Below are 19,171 nucleotides of genomic sequence, written 5' to 3' on the forward strand. Positions count from 1 at the left end.
TCTCTACATGTATATATATATATATATATATATATATATATGTGTGTGTGTGTGTGTGTGTGTGTGTGTGTGTGTGTGTATCTGTGTATCTGTGTAGATGTGGCTGTTGACTTGGTGTGCTCGTTTGCGATCCGAATAACGAACCAGGCATGCTCATGCTCATGCTCATGCTCGCTCGCTCCAGCGCGTCAGGCCCCGCCAATCCAACCAACCACGCGCAACCACTCACCACCGCGATCTGCATCTAATTACCGTCACTCAACAACCGTCCTTCCACCATCAACACCCAGACATCATCAACCTACCACACAGCCCAACCCCCCACCCCCTTCATCGTAGCCTCTCTCAAAAGCAAGGATGCCGCCGCCATCCGAGCGCGCTGGGAAACAGGCGGCCGCCCAGCAGGCCGTCGACATCCTGCACGAGATTGCCACCATCCTGGTCCGTCTCATCCCTCAGTTCCCGGTGGCACATCACCGCTCACAAGCCAAGCTAACATGACAAAACCAAATACCTACAGAACACCCACCTCGATCGCCGCACCCTCTCCATCTGCATCTCCATGATCGAAAACGGCGTCAACCCTGAAGCATTGGCCGTATGTCCTTTCCCTCGTGCATTTTTTCCCCTTTCCCTTTCCCTTCCCCTTCCGCCCCATGCCATGCTTTCATGATTTCGTTGCACGCCCTCCTCATCTCCCGTTGTAACCATCCTCTGCCCGCCTGCCTGCTTGTCTGTCTGTCTGTCTGTCTGTGCGCCATGCTCAGCCTAACTCTCCGATCCAGATCGTCATCAAAGAGCTCCGGAAACGGGGGCAAGAAATCGAACTGGAAGCGGCGGCCGCAGCGGCCGGGGTGTCGACGGTGCCGACGCGTAGGCGATGAGGCTTCCTTGTAGCTACAGATCCGCTTTCCAGGAACCTCTTTGCTATTCTTTTCGTTTTTCATTCTATACCTACCTAGCACTCATGGTCTTCACTTCTCGGGCGGCGGGGCGGCGGGCGTCACGGGTATGCAGGGTGGAGCGAGCAGATGATGAAGAAATAACAACAACGACGACGACGATGACGACGACAGGCGTTCAGGTCAGGGTCGGATTCCGCAGGATAGGCCAGAGGAAAGGGGTGTCCCGAATCAATACTATTACGCATTTCTCTCATGGTCGCCAACAACAAAAAAAAAAGCCTTGTCGATTCCAGTACGCTACTACAAGCACAGCCACATTCCCCAACGTTGTCCTGTGAGTTGCACGATCCGTCATGAAGCATCGCAAAGCCAGAGAGTCCTGGATCCCATCGCTATCTCGCATTCTCGAACCTCTGGACAAAAAGACTCGACCTATGTGCCTGCCTGTCCAAATGCATATCCACACCCAACCGTCTGGAGAGCCAACCCCCCGTCCATGCCGTACGCCACTGTAATCAAGAAATACGATTCCCAACCCCCCCTTCCCCTTCCCCTCCTCTAATCCTACAAACCCAAAGCCGGAACAGCAGGCATTCTTTGGGCCGACCATCTTCTTCTTCTCCATCCCTACGCAACAAACCGCTTGCTCCAAAAGAGCGACCCAAGAGCACGGGCTTTAGCGATGCCCCAGAAGCAGGATATCGTCCTCCTCATCCTCCTCGTCCTCCTCTTCTTCAACGTCCTCTTCCTCGTCCGAGCTCTCCTCCTCCTCTTCCTCTTCCTCGTCATCGTCGTCGAACCCCGCGGCGCTTTCGGCCGACGTCAGCCCCGTCACGCGATCAGAGTCCCTATCACGCATGCCAAAGAGGTCGAGCATGTCGTCGTCCGCGTCGTCATACTCGTCGTCGTCATCGTCGATCGCATCCTCGTGCCTCTTCTGGCCCGGATCCGAGAGGCAGGTAGCGCGCAGCTGGTCCGTGATGGATCGCTCCCCGGCCGGCTCCTTGGGCGATGACGACGCCGCTCCTGCCGCCGCGGCAGCGTCGGGTCCGGAGGAGGATGGCGACGGTGACGACGACGACGACGACGACGACGACGACGAGGCCGGCCTCGCTGCGGGGTCCTTCGCCGACGAGGAGGCAGGGGTGGAGGAGCGGTTGAGGAACCGCGCCAGGAACGCGGCCGAGTACGCCGAGGGCGAGCTCGAAAGGATCCCGAAGCCGCCGCTGCCGCTCGATCCATCGCTGCCGCGCCGCGCCATCGCTCGGCGCGAGGCTCGGATCCGACGCCGCAGCTCCTCGGTCACGATCGCCGGGTCCAGCGCCACCGGCTCGTGCCGGGGCCGGTTCGGCGGCCCGTCCTCTTGGTCCCCGCCGGGCATGTTGAGCAGCTGCAGCTGGTTCGTGTTGTACGACCCGCACACGGCGCACTTGAGGCCGAGCCAGTGGTAGGGCGTCTCGCTCTTGGCGCGGCAGTCGTTGCACGAGACGACGGCGCGGGCGTTGGCGTAGTCGGCCGGCATGGGCTGGTGGAGTATCTCCATGTCGAGCTGGCGGAAGCGGGACTCCATGTTGACGCACGACTTGTTGCACAGCGGGCACCGGTACGACGTCTTCTGGAGCTCCTCGAAGCACTGCGCGTGGATGCTGTGGCCGCACTGCATCAGGGTGACGGGCCGGGGTGAGCTGAAGAGGTACTCGCCGCAGATGGGGCAGTCCGCGTCGGTGGCGCGCTCGACGCACTTGTGGCCGTTGACGCGGGACATGGAGATGCACGCCATGCATTTCTGGGAGGCCGGTGGTTAGCGTACCGACCAGTCATGCGCGCGCTGGTGGCGCGGGACGGCGAGCGCCGGCGTACCTTGCAGTGGAAAAAGTCCTTGTTCAGGCCCTGGCCGATCCGGCACATGCCGCAGTCGGGGCAGTGGTAGATGGGCCGGCCGGGATCGTCGTTCCAGAGCTTGCAGATGCCGCAGTAGTAGACCGACTGCTGCCCGCACTTGGTGCAGGCCCCCGAGGCCTTCTGGGCGCTGCCGCAGAGCATGCAAAGCATGTGCTTGGTCCTCTGGCGCGGGAGGATGTGATTCTCGACGGCGTCGTGACAGTACCGGCACGTGTACCAGCGCTCGCAGTCGGCGCACTGCAGCTTGACGTTGCGGCGATAGTGCTCGCAGCCGAGCTGGGGCTCCTCGCCGTAGCCGTCCTCGTCGGGCGCCTCGGCCGCCTCGGTCAGCCACCACTTGCCGGTGCCGTCGGAGGGTGGCGGCGGCTTCTTGGGCACGTACGTCGGGGCGCGGTCGGCATCGCTCAGGGGCAGGTCGAGCGGGCCGGACGATTCGCCCAGCGGGGTCCACATCCTCAGCACCGAAAGCGGCCCGGCGTGCGTCGCGGCCTCGCGCGCGTCCCGTGCGTCCGGGGGCTTGGGCTGGGCGGGGACGCGGGCCGGATCGCGCTCTGGGCGCCCCGGGGCGAGCCGTGGATCTGGGTGTACTTTTCGGTGAAGAGATGATGCATCATCCGGGCTTTCTCCTCCTGGGGCACGGCCAGCTGCTGGATGGCCTGGATCCTTCGCCGCAGGTCTCCCATGCCGTCGTCCTCGGGAAGCGGGCCGGGCGGAGGGCCGGCGGCCTCGGGCGCGGCTGCGAGCTGGGACGCATCGCGTCTCGTGCCCGGCTCTCCGGCACCGTCGTCGGGGCGGGACAGGACAGGCACGGGGTTCAGATCCGGAGGATCCGGCAAGGAGGCGGCGGTCGGGTGCGGCTCGGGTGCCCTGGCGGTCCTTGGCAGCGCGGCAACCTCGTCACATTCCAGGATCGCAGACGTCGAAGCGGCGGATTCTCTCTCCGAGAGCCCCGCGGACGAGGCTCGCCGGAGCTGCCGGTGGGCGGGGCGGTCGGCGTCGGTGGCCGGGGTGTCGCTCGGGGCGAACCCGGCCGAGAAGCGACGGGCTTGGCGGAGAACTGGCGTAATCAGAAAGTCCGACACCAACTGTGCCATCGCAAGGGAGATGGGGCTGCGTTAGGGAGCGCGCTATCGACCGGAGGTGGAGGGAGCACCGCTAACAGACGTTGGAGACCGCACTTGATGTTGTTAAGAGATGTTTCCCGGGGGGGGGGCGATGGGTCCAGTTGGGCGGGTTCCGCGCGAGTCGATCGGGACTTTGTCCCGAACCCGCCAAGCCTGGTTTCCCTGCGGTGGAGCCGTGCTCCGGCCGTATGATTGGCCGCCTCATGAAAAGTGGGAACAATCCGGGCCAATGAGGAGCACGCTAGACACGGAACGAGCCATCGCCAAGCCCAGCCTTGTCGTGCAAGCCACTTCGATTTCCATTTTTGGCAAAATCACATGCTCGTCTTCCCTGACCGCATCAACACGTCTCATCACGCTGTCAGGGATCTCCAGGTTCGCGAGGACTACGGGGTTGAAATGGGAATAAGCGCTGTGCTAAGCAACGCTAGGGGAAACCATCTATAGTACTGTGTACGCTGTACAAGCATAGACAAGGACTCTACATCGCTGGCGTCTCAACCCTCCCCAAGACCCCCTCACATCCAGCCCTCTTCCGACAACATAGGATAGTAGAGCTCATTGCCATCGACCTCGTCATCCACGATCCACTCTCCCATCTCCTCGCCATCCTCATCCTCATCCTCATCCTCCTCGTGCTCCTCCTCTTCATCCCCGATCCATCCCGGCTGCCCCTCATTCCCCTGCTCCCCGCCGTCCTCGTCCTCGTCATCATCATCATCATCATCATCATCATCCACAATCCACTCGCCCTCTTCACCCTCGTCCTGCTTTACCGCAAACACCGCCTCCACGCCCAGGTGATCCGACGCCCACGGCCTGGCCAGCCGCCCGTGCTCCAGCAGCTCTCTCTGCGCCCACGGATCCGACACCACCGCCTTCTTGCCAAACGTGTCGTAGCAAAGCACCGTGGCGTGCCCGCAGAAGAGGATCTTGTCCGTGCGGTGCGGCCCGATCGCCCTGACGTCCCTCAGATCCGCCGTGGGCCCGAACGTGGCGGCTTCCTTGTCCCTCTCGACGCCGCCCTGCTCGAGAAAGGCGTCGCGGAGCCTGTTTTCCGCCGCCGCCGCCGCGTCCCAGGCGGTCACGGCGTGCAGGTCGCCCCCGAGCACGCCCAGGTGCGCAAGCCGGAGGTGGGCGGCGGCTTTGGCGAGCACCTTGGCCCGCTGGCGGGGGAACAGGCCGGCGAGGTGCGCGGTGCAGAGACGGAAAACCCGCTCGCCGGCCTCGGCGGCGGCGCTGCTGTTGCGATTCGTCAGGGCCACGTCCACGAAGAGCAGGTCCCGCGGCGTCCCTCCCTTCGTGACGCCGCAGGGGACCCGGTACACCGTCTTGATCGGGAACAGGCGCGGGATCAGCATCAGAGTGCCCGACGCCGGCGGCGACGCGGCCGTGTCGGAAATGTTGAAGTGCATCTTCACCCAGAGGGTTTGGCGGAGCCGCTCGAGGCACGGCGGCGTCACCTCGCTGAGCATAATGACCGGCAGGATCAGCACGGGGCAGTTCTCGACCATGATTCGGAGCTGCAGAAGGATCGAGTCGATACGGGCGTCAAGCTCGGGCCTCCTGGCGTCGAGATTCCATGTCAAAACAGAAAACCGTATGTTCGTGCCCAACGCGGGGGCTGCCGAGGGCATATGTTCCTGAGCGGGCTGCCAGGCGCCGTGGCGCATCGTCAAGTATGGTTGCTCGATGACATCCGCGGGCTTCCAGCCTGACGGGAGCTGCATGTAGTTCACCATGATGGCGGCCTTGAGAGCTGTGATTGCAGAGCTATCCAAGCAGGACGCGATCGATCAAGATGGTTATCACTGGATTGAACCTTGGTGCGCAGAAAGCTACAGAGTCTCCAGGCGTTGGGTCGGGTCTTGGATATCTAGTGCGATGTGGGTTCTAGTAGAGCTTGTCTCCGTGTCGTATTTTTTCTGTCATGTCAGTTTGGATCAGAGAAGTCCGCTCCTGTCCTCGGGGCGACCAAGGTGGTTTATATAGTCGGGCCTCCTGACGTGGACGTTCCTTTCTTCATGACTAGACTTGACCCACCACGATGATTCTAACTCCCCATGACGGCGTCGAATTCCACGTCCTGTAGCTGTGAGTCAGGCGCCAGTGATAGAATTCATGGCGAGGCATTGTGCTGTTGACGGCCACGGTCTATTCTGCGACGCCTTGACTGTCACTATCCATGGGTTTCAACAAACAGGCCGTTGTCTCCATGATCACATCTAGAGCCAGAATATCGCTAGGCTCCTCTTCCTTTCGCTCAGGCATGGGTTGTCTCCTAACATGGGGAGCCCCTCCGATCCGAGGAATGAACACACGTATCCGTTGAATCTATTATCCCATCGACGCTCATATGAAGCGTATTGGAAACAAACGGCCGCGCTAAGCTAAGTCTAGGAACTACAGCGGAGCCCGTTTCAGTATTACACTTTCTGCTTCGCATCGCCCCAAGTGAGCTAACTGATGTGTTGGGAGTCGTGAGCAACCTTGAGTCATCAATGTAACAGATTTCAGAACCATTCGGAGTCATAGGTTGGCCTGGAGTCCTCGTACAGTGTAACCAAAGGGAGTGAAGGCAGGCACAGCGGATATGTAGAGGACGGAATATGTTTCTGATAAGTTCTAGAGTAATTAGGCGTGGTTTGATGCCCTCCATCGCGGGGGTGTGTTGAAGCGAGTCGAACGCAACATGATCAACCATTCTGAAGACAGCGCTTGAATGAATCCCTATTCTTTCCAGGATCCGCACTGGATGTACGGCCTCTGTTTGGTTGCAGTCCGTACATTCTCATCGCATCTGCCTCTTGGGTTCAAGACAAACCCAGCCATCGTACTGTCCCTCAACACAGAATGAGATGTATCAAGACCAGTCCTACAATCGGCCCGCCCGATCACTCAGACTCACTCTGCGTGTTTCGATGCCCTGTCGTGACCACCGTGCACGTGTGATATGCCAACGGCTTCTGGCCTTCGGGTCTTGTCCATTTCTCGTCTCTTCACCTCTCAGCCAGGTACAACGCAACCCACAAGAGTCGGTATCTAGCTGACCTCTTGCCGGCCCGGCCATCCTCAGCAGAGCACGTCAAGGCGATAGGTGGACCTCGATAAGCTGGTCTTATTTCCGACGATTTAGTAACGTTCTGTTCAGCTAGTGACGGATCAACACTCCTTGCATAAGCCCGGGGGGTTGGGTGGCGAGCAAAGCAACGCGCAGATGCGCGCTCTCGGGTCCTGAAAGTGCAGAAATGGACGACCTCAGCCAATCAGCAAGATATCACAGCCGAGGCTTGGACTACAACCCCTCAATGTGCAGATGCCTTTGGAGAACCCGGTGAGGCGTCGAAACGTGGCACTCTCACACTCCTGGTCGCCGGTCAAATTGGAAGCACCTGAGGAGCAGCAATAGACACTATTATGTACAGCACCAGAACGCCAACTCTCTATCGTTCATGTTTAGGATTCCAGGCCTGAACGTGGAGGCTCCAGGCCGAGGGCCCTGACACCGTCATAGTCTTCAAGACAACGGGAAGCCCCATCACCGAGAATGCTCGGTCTGTAGCGATGCTCCCTCAAGGGCCATTTCCTACAACTCATGGCCTACAGATATTGATATCCGAAGCAGTTGACCACCAGCAAGGTAGTTAGTTACCCTCCAGTTCAGGTATGGTTGTCTGCGAGCCCTCGTTCTCACCCCTCACCTTGAGGCCAATCATCCATCAAACTCTCACGCCTTGCATCCAAGCAGGTAGCGAGCTGTCCCCCTCCAGCCCCAAAAAAGGATGCACGCCTATCGCCATGCATCAAGCACTCCCGTATTGTCCAAGTAGAGTAGCGCACACCATGCATCTGGCGGACTTGAACCCCTCCGCCCGCCTCTTTTCTGAAGCCCTGTTTACCAGTCAATGCATGCGTCTTGTCAGGTTCCATTCAACACTTTTCTCATCATCACGCCACCAGCCAGCAAGTGCCTCGAACGTCCAATTCCAATGGAGACACCCCGATTGCTGCTCCCTTCCTCATTGATGACCCAGCAGCTCAGCCCAGCCACTCGGAAGGTCCCCTTAGAAACCCGGGAGCAGGGGATTGTGCTCAAAACCGCTCCTGCAGCGGAACCGGCGGTTGATATGACGGGCAATAGAGAGTTCTGAGTGGAAAATCCACCCGCCAAGGGCCCCGGTTCTACGTACTACAGCAGACCAGCGACGCGGTGAACCCCTCTACGCAGTCTTACGTCCCACCCCCAGCAGTTCGGGGACTTCACATACTGCGTCTGACAGTCCCAGCTCAGCCAGGCCCAGGATGTCCTTCTTGACTTTGTCCGGAATCAAATTCTTGTAGCCGCTCTTAGTCAACCGTAGCTACGGACTACGAATCACGAAAGCGACTTGCTGCACCCTCCCCCCCCCCCCCCCCCCCCCTCCCCGCTCTACTCTGTGTTGCCCGGCATGAACGCGACGTCTGGCATGAGAAGAGGATGTGGAGAATGGTGTCCTAAGAACACACCACCAGCCACCACCAAGCGCTGAGCCGGTTGTCTGGACCTGATGGACGAGAGTCTGCCTTGTTCCTTGCTTTGCCCGCTTTGTCCGGGTGGGTTGTGTCACGGCCGGGTTGGGAGCTCGAAGACAGCAATGCCAGGAAGAAGCTACGCCGCAAATTAAGGGCTCGTCGTTCCTGCTTGCCCTTGCACAAGGCCCCATGGAGACCGCGAGCGGGACAGCGGGCTCAGCAGGCCCATCCAAGCTACCTTACGTACTTCACCGTCGGCTTTCATGGACGGCACATCGAGACGCTCGTGGAATGCCGCGGCCAGGCCGCTGCCTCCGCGGTGGAGCAGCCTCCCAGCAGAATTACGAATTGTCTGGCCATCATGACGGAGCTGAGGTGATTGTTTCATCCTCCGGCATCGAGGAATCCTGCAACCTAACAAGTCGGGGGTATGAAACAAGCAGTCTCGGAAGCTTCCGATATCCCGATACGGCCTCGCTGGGCCTGCGTCACCTAACAACCAGAAAAAGAAAAAAAAAACAAGCAACGCATTCCAAGCATCCCGAGACGCTTCAAAACACCCTGCGGGCCATGGACCGCAACCCTGTGCCTGTGAATACGAAACTTTGGCGTCTCCCAGGACCATGACGTTGGTGATGTTGGTGAGACGGGCTCCACTCTCCGTGCCTGGCCAAGGCAGCGGTGATGGACCCGGCACCCGGATGGATCTTTTGAGCTCCAGCTGTCCTGTTCTGGCAGGGCACGGCGGGGTGCGTTCTGACGTGCGCGAGCGAAGCGGCCCTGCCAGCTGGTGGTGACCGACCTGTCAGCCGGGCATGCGATCCTCAATGGCGGCTCGTGTTTGTTGTGTTGTTGTTGCTCCGGCTCAATGCAGCTACTCGGACAAAGAACACCGAGTCGGGCCTTCGCTGGCCGACATGTGGCGGGGTGGAACCAGGCGGCAACATGGCGGGGGCCCCCAGGCCGTCGATTTCATGCCCGTTCCGTCCTTTGCGGTGATGGGGAAGCGTGGTGGCATCTTTGGCCTGGTTTGGCAGCATCGTCGCCGGGCCGGGACGAAGGTCCAGACGGCGGCCACCACCCCTGGGAACCTCGAAGGAGGCAAGCATCCAGGTCTGCCTGGAGCGCCTGGAGCGCCAGGCCGCACGCTACCCGGCCAAGACCACGGAAGCCTGACCCGCCCCGCTTCGGAGGAGCCGACCAACCACGGCGCGGAGCGGGGCCCCTGGCAGACCTGCCGACCCCGGCTCCGCTGCCCGACCGGAACGCGTCCCTGGTCCTCTCAGTCCGGCGGATCCGCCTTTCGGGCTGCTGTGCAGGTACAGCTCCGAGCTTGTGTACCCCGCAAGCGCGCAACGGAAGCCACCGCACCGGGGGCTGCCGCGAGCAGGACGAGCGAGCGGCTGACACGTCGATTCGCTCAGGGGGGGGGAGGCGACGGTGTGTCAAGGCCGGATCTGCTGCGCAACTTGCCAGGAACGAGCGACCCGGCGGCCAGCTGGCCCGGGTGGAGTTCCCGATGAGGTGTGCAGGACAAGCCGCTCCGGCATGATCAGGCTCGGGCGAGCCGACCATCGGGACGACGACAACACACGGTGCAGCATGGCGTACATAGTTTGTACATGGTGCACCAAAGAAGCGAATGGCGGAGGAATCGTCCAGCTGGCTGGCGGTGGATCCCAGGTGCAACCGGCCGTCGCCTCCCCTGGCTGCGCTTCCAGAAACGCGGCACACCTGCCTGATGGGGGCTCGGCTCCACGTCGATCAGAATCGCGGAAGCCATACCCGTGTGCGGCGTGTGCGGCCCAGCGCGAGGGGGGGGGTGAGAGCAACGGCTTTGGATTGCGTCTGACTCGTTGGCGGAAGCGAAAGATGCGGCCCAGCGCGGAAAGAACCAAGTTTGGGTAACTACGCTAGACGAAATTCCATCGCTTGGTTGATGCGCCGCAAGGCAGTAGAGAGAAAAAAATTGTTGTTGTTTTGCTTTTCCCACCTAGGTGCCACAGCTTGGCTGCGACTCGCGTTAGGCTCCCAATGACGAACGGTCATGGGTGTGCAAAGAAGGTTCTGGTCGACCACGAGGGAAGACATGGTTCCAAACCTGATTGATGGAAAACGCCCAACGTTGAATGCTCCATCGCCGGTCGTTACCAAGGCAAGGCGTGCCAACCGACGATGGAGCAAGCCCAAGCATCGAACGCGATGGAACGATGTGACGCAATTCGCAACTTGGCTGTCCACCAACGAGCTACGCGAAGGTCGGGTGCCCAGCAGGAACGGACGGCGCGCGCTGTCAGCTGGCAGGACCCGCCGAGCAGCAAGGAACCAACTGCCGAGACGGGCCCGGAATCTGATCTGGCAGACGGGACAGATCGCTGGCCAAGGTGCTTGATCCGGAGGGGTGCGGTACGGGAAGGGACCTTCTCTTGCCGCTGTCCAATCAGCCATCGAGACGGGGCCCGTGTCATTCCCAACAGCAAGGGTCGCTCGAACCGCCCCGTTTCGACAGCAACGCATCGCTTGGAACCGCCGTTGATTGGTCCTGACATAGATGAGACTCGGGAAGTACCGAGAGCCAACCAAGAACAATGAGGATCTCCCTTCATAGGGCTTCCAACAACACCGAGTCAGATGCATGCTGCCATTGACATTGTGTGTTTTTTTTTTTTTTTTTTTTTTTTTTTTTGCAAAGCGCAACAAGACGTTATGGCGGGGCGTCGAGGATGGAATTTTTCGAGATGTTTCAAATGGCCGATGATCCCATGTGTGGGCCCTGCGGAAAGCAACTGCAGATCGCCCAAGCTAACCCTGAAAGAAAATTTTGCCGATGGAACCCTGTTCCGGTCGAGAACGTGGAAAAAAATCCCATCATCGAACCATACCAGTGTGACTCAACACCATGAGTTTCCACCATGGCGTGAGAGAGGTCTTCTATGGAGTATGCAAATTTCGCACTTGACGAGCTCGTGACCCTCCAAGTTTTATTTTTTTTTTTTCGTCTTTGGTTTTTACTGTGTACAGCACCTGACACTTGGGAAGAAAGGAAGGGGGGTGGGAATTCCAAATGTCCCTCGTATCTCGAACCCCTCTGACACAACCCTGCTTCGCGGAACAAGCCGGCCTAGAACAATGGCCCTTGGACCTGCATGCAGGTCGTGGCTGAAAGCTCCAGTTTCTTCCGCCTTTTCGGTGGCTGATGACGACAACAACGACCGCAGCAACGACGACGACAACGACGATGGGTGCATGTTGTCTGATCGTCGGTCCCAGCCCTTCGATGTGATCCATTGATCGTCATGCCCCGTTGCCGCCAACCTCGGCCCCGACAGGTCGTCGCTTTGCTGGCCAGTCGACGAGGCCCGTGGTAAATGACGGAGAGCAAATTTCAGATTTGACAGGCCCTGCTGTGCAGTAAAGTACTTACCGTGTATTGCCCGGTGCCTCCAGGTTTCACGAGATGATGCTTTTCGGGGCCAAGCGCCGGGCGCATCTCTCCGTGCAACAGTCGCATCATCCACGTTGGGAAGGTCGTTACGCTGTAAAAGCGAAGCGGGGCTGTTCAGTGCCCACCAACTAACTACACTACTATAGTATATCATATCACGGTGGACGCTTATATCTGGTGGGTAAGCGGGAGTCTCTGCCACAGAGCAATATGAGGATACCTGGACCCTAATTTCCCTTCATCGAGAAGGGCCATGTACAGCGGCCGCGCTATCTCGGAAGTCCATGCCGACTTTTTTTTGGACCGGCGCGGCGGTTCTGAGGTTCGTGTATTTTGGTACGACTCATTACGCCGAAACGAAGCGGCGCTGGCCAAACCGGGATAGATGCCTGTCGCCGGCGTTTCACGATGGGACGGCATAATTATCATGAAGTTGCATGAACGCAGAGCTACTCAGAAATCTCTACTCTATACCGATCTCTCTTTCTTTCCAGGCAAGCTGGAAGCGGCCTGACAGAGCTTACGCAGTACTGTGTACACAGCAGAGGCGGCCTCTCCAACGACAGGCTCTCTGAGACATGCACGGCGGGCAGTGGGAAAGCGAGCGATCCCGTTGGTCAGCTCGGTGAAATGCCTTCGCTACCTTAGCCCTATCACTTCGTTTCAGGCACAGCTGTGGCAAATCTGTCGGCACCGCAAGCCAGACGCCGAGTCGCGGATTTTGGGGGGAAGGACGACGGAAACTGGCCGGGCTCGCTAGGAGCAAAGTTGCCAAATGTTTTTTTTTTTTTTTTCCTTTTTGCTGCATCGGGGCTGGAAGCCGGTTCTGTGCGCCGATGCAAGCGGTAGCGACCTCGTCAACAGTCGGGGGCAGTGTTGTTGCGACCGCCGGTAAGGGAGGTTGGTGATGCTGTTGTGTAACAAACAACCGTCGTTGGACCGCTTGCGCGTCACACCACCAACCACACCACAACACACCACACCACCGGCACCCGCAGGGCAGATCGCCGGTGTTTTGCCCAAGCCACGGACCAACCGGGACCCAACCGGGACCCAGCAGGGGGCCGCGCGGCACGCGGTCGGCGCGAACCACAGACCGTGAAACCGTTGCACCATCGACCGGCGGGCGTATCGCAGCACGGCGGTCCATGGCGCCGCAATCCCTTTTTGTTCCGGCCCTCCCCCTACCTTGTCCTCCCGGGCCGCTGCGCTGTGGCGACCGGCAACGCGCATCGCGGGTCAGGATGCAGCAAGGCGCTGAGGGATTGGCCGGTTCTGTGACTTGTTTGAGACCTCCACCCTCCTTCGGTATTTTACCAACTAGGCAGATAAACACTGACAAGAAGCTGAAGCTGAAGCTGAGAAAAAAAAACAAAGCGGAAGAGGGGCGCAAGATCGACATGACGTGCATACACCGCACCGACGCCAGCGACGGCGGGACGGTTTTAGGTCCCGCAACCGCCGCGCCCCGCGGGAAGTTCCGGGAGGCTAAGCGGGTGGCCTACTACGCAGTACTATAGTAAAACGTCACCTCCTGCATCCGACTGAAAGGGCAGCAAGGATGACCGCTTGCTTACTGCGCAGTTCTGTGACAAAAAAGATCGCGCTCAATTTAGACTTCTGATGGCTGCCGACACGGGGCGCAGCTGTTCCCTTGGGCGCTGCACAACGCAAGCCCTGGTCTCCATCTCGGGGAGAGAAGACGGTATGTCCAAGGAGGGGCCCCTTTGGTGATGCGAACAATGCGCGTCATCTGCTCCGCTCGGAATTCGCGGGGTACGGCATCTATGCACCACCGCGAGAAGCAGCGGAGCGGCCGGAAGCAGGATGCCGGGACGGCGAGCTTTTTTTTGCTTTTTTGCTTCCCTCCTCGCCGTTCCGACCTGCTCCCTCGGGCCCTCGGGTCCTCGGGTCCTCTGCTGGCGTACACCGCCGACGCAACTGACGTACGTGTGCGTCAACAAAACGCCCGTGGGGGACTCTGCTTTCAGGGAGAGTTCCGTGATCCAGTCATCCTGGAGATCAACAAAGCCGGCAGATCCAACCGCATCACATCGGACCAGTAACGCATCCAAGACCGGGAGGGGTGGTTGTCGACGTCATATCCTGCTCAGCCTTTTTTTTCTCTTTGAACCGCCCATTCGGAGTAGATGACCGCGAGAATCCACCATTGAGGCAACGCTCATGGCTGGAATCGCCTGCTGGGCCACCTGGCAAGGCCTGGCAGCGACGGTGCGAGAAGAGTGGCGGATCGAGAGGGTCGTCGTGATGATCCACGGGGTGCTTGAAGATGCCGGGCCCGAGAAGTGAACAAAACTTTTTGGTTCCCATTCCAAGGGGGCGACAATGGCAAATCACAATGGCGAACGCCAGCACGCACCTCGGCCTGGGGGGCTGCGCCGATGGAGATCGCGGTGGCGTCGCTCCCTCGCTCCAGGGCCTGGGCCCCCGTGACGATGACAAAACTTTGGGAGAGGTGGCCAGGGGAGAGTGGACAGAGCGATGCTGGTGCATGTCATTGTTAGGTACGTAATTCGGCGCCGGGTAAGGTGACCCCGAGGCAAAATCCGGGGTTGGCCACCAGCAACGAAGCGCCGAGCCCGCGGTACCTTAGGAGGCGGCTTTCGCTGCCGGGAAGGGTTACGGGGCCCGGCCGATGGTTACCTGACAACCAACGGAGAGACTCGATGGGTGATAGCTGGCGGGTGACTTGTGCCAGCAAGGCTGCTGCTGACGGGAACTACTCTGACACAAAAAGAACTTTTATCACAACAAAGAACCATTGGCGGTGAGATGGTCCGAAGGTAGCGGAAGCGATCGTTGCTCCCAAGTCTTTTTTTGACCCCATTGAGTCCCGCCGTCGGTCTGCCGTCTGCCATGGTGGAGTCCCAGCCTCTCGGAAGCCGGAACAAAGTCTCCAGCCAGCCCCGGCGGGATGATCTCTCTCAACCCCCCGTGCCGTGGTCTGGCGTTGGGAAAACGAGGCCGTGGCCGGGAAGCCCGCGTTGCGGTAATTAGTTAGTTGAGCGAGCCCTGATGGTGTACGATCCCCTAGCTCCATCGCACCAAGGGAACCCCCCCCATATCCCCCTTGGGCCACTCACAGAACTCTCGCGAACCACGGGGAGCTTTCCCCAGGTTTGGTTTCTCGAAGGGCGGCGGTGGATCCCTCCCCCTTTGACACAAAGTTCGCCGCCAAGCGGGCGGTGAAGCGGGGGCGGAACGTGCTCTTGGACAGTTGCGTGAAGGATTCCCCATGCTCTGGTTGCGTTGTTGCGTCGTACCAAGGGGATCCACAGTGGAATTTTTCTTTTCGCATCTCGAACGCCAGAGAGGGAAAATGATACGATGAGTCAGCTGGCCCCTTCTCCATCCCCATGCCCTCGCCGTATCCGCAGTGGCTATAGTACTAAGACGATGGAACAAACTCCTGAGGCTTGTTTAGCGTCCGGCGCCTTGAACGGGGTTGACGCTGGTTGCCAGAGAGCACGAACGGACGGGCAAGAAGCCCCTAGCGAGCCACATGACTAGTCACGATCGTGCCAACGTGCCGTCCCTGACCTGTATCAACTTTTTTTTCTGAGGGGCCCAACTCCACACGATCAAGGGGAAAACAAGGAAACCGTCCCGTGACCGTTGGCTTGGACCTCACCTGACGGAGGATGGTTAGGTAATAACCTAGGTAGGAACTTCAGCCCTTTGACGCTACGCCCCGTACTGCGTAACCATGGATGGCAAGGCCTGGGTAGGGAGGGGTGAAAAATAGTCAGTCAACGCAGGGTAACGTGGCACAAGGTGGCGGTTGGTGTTGTCGTTGTCCAGGGCATGTAAGACGGCAGGATGGGTCGTTTCGGAGAGGCCGGTAAGAAAGGGAGAGAGAGAGAGAGCCCAAGCTGCGGCGTCCAAGGCAAAGACCCGCTAGCTGACGAAGGGCATTGAATGCCCCGTGCTTCCATTCTAGTATAGGGGGTTGCGGGGATCTATGCTGTGTATGTGTATGTACGGCGTTGCGGCGTTGGAACCCCTCCAACTGGTCTTTGTTCGACTGGCGATGAAACCGACTTGCCCCACCTCCCGAACAAAGCGAGATGATGAAGAGCGAGAGAGCGCGGCCAATGCCAGGGAGAGAAAATAAAAAAACAAGGCCCCTCGTTGAGAAACGTCCGGACGGCTTGATGCCCGTTGGAGGAACGTCCTGGGCCAAAGATCAAACAAAGCGTTGAAGTCGAATGATGTCAAGCAATGTGGTCCAATGGGACAAGAAGTGTGGAAACCGGGGCACGGGTTGAGGTTGCGCTGCTGCTCCGCTTGTGCATCTCTGGCAGCAAGGCAACGGCCCAAAGATCAGCAAACCAAGACGGCATGTGCGGAGACGAAGCAATAAGACTGGCCAGCAAAGCTCGCTGGCAGGCGAGAGCCGGGTCAAGCATTCCAGGGGTACAGCGGAGAGGGGAGAGAGGAGAGACACACACAACATCGTAGCACGGATGGCAAAAAGGGGAACAAGAAAGTGGTTGGCCCGGAATAAGGTTCGGATTTTTGGATGGCTGTCAAACCCCGAGAAAATTTCCCAGAGGCGAGAAACCCACCACCGCAGTAGTCCCTATCCCCTTTGTATCCAGACCCCCAGTGCCTTTGGGCACCCACAAGCTCCAGCGAGCTGTGATCAACGCCAAATGTTCCGAAGTTCGAGGTCGAGCAACCCAATTGGGGCCCGACAGTCTGTCCAGTGTCCCTTCGCCCAACACCCGTTTCCATATCCCATACGGCTTTCCTTCAGCCCGTGATCCTAAATCCATACCGATGCAAGAGGCAACTGAACCCGCCCAAGTGTATCGCTGTGTAATACACGAGACCCATTCCCGAAACCCCAAAACAGAGACGCCTTGCCAAAAGCCCAATAAACAAGAGATACAGAAAAACGCGAAACCCCAACCCAATCCGAAATCCCGATTCCAAGAAAGACCTTTTTATGATGCTGAGCTCCGATGGATGCAATCCTTTTTTTTTGTTACAAGAACCGAGACCGGAAAAAAGGATAAAAGAAACGCCGCGTGCGGTGAAGACTGAGTCGTGACGGTCATTCAATGACCCGATGATGAGTAGGGAGAACTTGTCGTGCCATGAGGAGAGTGTGTGTGTATGTGTGTAATGCGCTGGTCGAGAGAAGGAGCGGATGCGAGTGACCTCTCATGCCGAGCGGCGGCGCTGGTTGCGGACCGACTCGAAGGAGCGGGCGTAGGCGCGCAGTTCCCTCGCGGCCTTCTCCGTCAGCTGGGTGGCGTCGGCGGTCGACGTCGAGGTTGTGCTGCGCATCGAGCAGAGGCTGGTGAAGGACGGCGACGGCGAGAGGCTTTGGGTCGAGCTCCTCCGCAGGCTGGGTTGGCTGCTGTTGAGGGAGAAGTCGTAGGCCGGGGAGAGGTAGGACTTGGGGCTGCTCGTCATGGTCCTCGAGGGCATGGCGGTCCAGTCGAGAGGCGTCGTCAATGCGGGCGAGCTCGCGGCCGAGCTGGGTGTTGATGACCGCTCATAGTCCGCCAGGCGGCAGGCTTCTGTGCAGTAGGTGGCGCCGTCGGTTTGCCTGTCGCAGCCGAGGCAGTACTGGGGTTCCCAATCGAACGACATTGTTGCGGTGGGGTGTGTTGGTGTTGTTGTTGTGGTGGTGGGTGGTGGTGGGTGGTGGTGGTGGTGGTGGTGGTGGTGGGCGATGCTGTTGTTCTTGTTGACTTGAAGAGAGCGAGAGAGAGAGAGCCAGGAGCTTCACGGGGTGGAAGCGTGAGTTATAATAAGCAGTTGGAAGAAGGTTGACTCATAGCAGACGCCAATTCGAGACAACAGTCGAAGTGGAAACAAGGAGAGTGGGTGTGTCTGAGGAGGATGGAGAGCTGTCGTGATGCCACAGCGGGAAGTGAGGTCGAGCAAAGCTGGGGGAAGCCTGGTTAAGTATCTTGGGCCGGCGGTTGCGTGCTAGTGCGTGACTGACGAGCGACTTGACGACTGAGGCAGAGAGCCCATGACCACCCAGGACCCACGGGGACTGAGGCACCCACACCTGGAGGGGTACGTGGCAGCCGGCTGCCAGCATGTATCTTTGGGCGGCGTTGCAGCCTCGAGATACCCAGGGCCTGCGCAGAATTGAGTACCCCTGCGGCCTGGGTTGGCCATCGCAAGTTGTGGGGCTCTATGTGGAGCCTGTGTCGCTGCGGACAGAGGGCTGTAATCTGCACTAATCCCAATTTGTCATAGTCTCAGGACAGGGGGCCTGGGGGTGTACGAAAAAGTCTTTTTGCGCACGACCAGGGGGGGTGTTGGCATAGCATGGCCTTGTCGTGGCACCACCCCCCGTCATTTGTGAGCCATAAGTGGAGCCGGTCGCTTGACGCCATCTTGGCGGGCCTGGGTACCATAACGGGCTCCGTGAAGGGGGCGTGAAGGAAGGAAACCTGAAGGGAGGGCGCGCGAGAAGGTGTGCTGCGTGCGCAATCGCCCATCCTCCATTCGCGATCCATGACGAGGCCGTCGCCATCTTCCCGCTGGGCGACCAAGGGCTCGCGCGTCATGAAGGGCGTGTTCATGCTATAATTTGCCAAGCCGCGCTGGCAAATTCTGTCTGTCTGAGGTGACTGAGGTGGGCTGTCTCTGTTCCAGTCGTTGCTCTGCTGATCGCTGGAAATTTTTTTCCATGATTTCTTCGGCTTGGTTCCATTCATCCCCGTCGGCTGTCAGCCGTGAACCGACAATGACGACTTCTCCCCCTGATTTGTCCGTCCAAGGCGAGAGAAGGGGGGGGGAAGAGATTTTTCTTGTCAGGCGGCCACTATTGAATGCGCAGCTCTTTACTTGGGGGTGCCGCTAACCTCAGGACGCTGTTTTGCGGCCTCAGACCTTGCCCGGCCTCAGCGATCAGGCGTTTCGCAACCTGCGTTGCTCTCAGACGGGCGCACCAGCTGCAAATTTTTCCTCTGCAGGACCATCCAATCGAGGTTCATGAGAGGCGTACGCCGGCGTCAATTGGCAGATTTTCGAATTTGCATGTCCACAGACCAGCAGCAGCTGTTGGTGCTGTGGTGTCCCTTGGTGCTCGACGGTCCCTTCATCATCACCATTATGAACTCCGAGTGCTCGTTTCTCTCTCTCTCTCTCTCTCTCTCTCTCTCATCCTTCACAACTGCCAAGATGGGAAGCCAGAGGAAAACAGCAGGTGCGAGGAAACCAGCAGATAGGCGCGTGGGGGGGGAGGTTGTCTCTGGCTCGTCCGATAGGATATTATCCTCCGGCAGCGC

At 59.1% G+C, this 19,171-nt stretch overlaps 4 protein-coding genes across 4 annotated transcripts; 1 reads left to right on the plus strand and 3 right to left on the minus strand.

Annotated features, from left to right (window-relative positions):
* Positions 1 to 357: 357 nt before the first annotated feature.
* VTJ83DRAFT_6517 (uncharacterized protein) lies at positions 358 to 884 on the plus strand (the record flags this gene model as incomplete). The annotated part of the gene is made up of 3 exons (XM_071013237.1): positions 358 to 441; positions 521 to 598; positions 786 to 884. 3 exons carry the CDS (start codon positions 358 to 360, stop codon positions 882 to 884), a joined length of 261 nt encoding a protein of 86 aa, XP_070864144.1.
* A 697-nt stretch (positions 885 to 1,581) lies between these two features.
* VTJ83DRAFT_6518 (uncharacterized protein) lies at positions 1,582 to 3,901 on the minus strand (the record flags this gene model as incomplete). Its single annotated transcript, XM_071013238.1, has 3 exons — positions 1,582 to 2,691; positions 2,766 to 3,210; positions 3,270 to 3,901. 3 exons carry the CDS (start codon positions 3,899 to 3,901, stop codon positions 1,582 to 1,584), a joined length of 2,187 nt encoding a protein of 728 aa, XP_070864145.1.
* A 548-nt stretch (positions 3,902 to 4,449) lies between these two features.
* VTJ83DRAFT_6519 (uncharacterized protein) lies at positions 4,450 to 5,673 on the minus strand (the record flags this gene model as incomplete). The annotated part of the gene is made up of 1 exon (XM_071013239.1): positions 4,450 to 5,673. One exon carries the CDS (start codon positions 5,671 to 5,673, stop codon positions 4,450 to 4,452), a length of 1,224 nt encoding a protein of 407 aa, XP_070864146.1.
* Positions 5,674 to 17,078: 11,405 nt separating this feature from the next.
* On the minus strand, positions 17,079 to 17,513 carry VTJ83DRAFT_6520 (uncharacterized protein; the record flags this gene model as incomplete). Its single annotated transcript, XM_071013241.1, has 1 exon — positions 17,079 to 17,513. One exon carries the CDS (start codon positions 17,511 to 17,513, stop codon positions 17,079 to 17,081), a length of 435 nt encoding a protein of 144 aa, XP_070864147.1.
* Positions 17,514 to 19,171: the final 1,658 nt, after the last annotated feature.

The sequence above is a fragment of the Remersonia thermophila genome, chromosome 6, assembly GCF_042764415.1.
Source record: "Remersonia thermophila strain ATCC 22073 chromosome 6, whole genome shotgun sequence".
Taxonomy (NCBI): domain Eukaryota; kingdom Fungi; phylum Ascomycota; class Sordariomycetes; order Sordariales; family Chaetomiaceae; genus Remersonia; species Remersonia thermophila.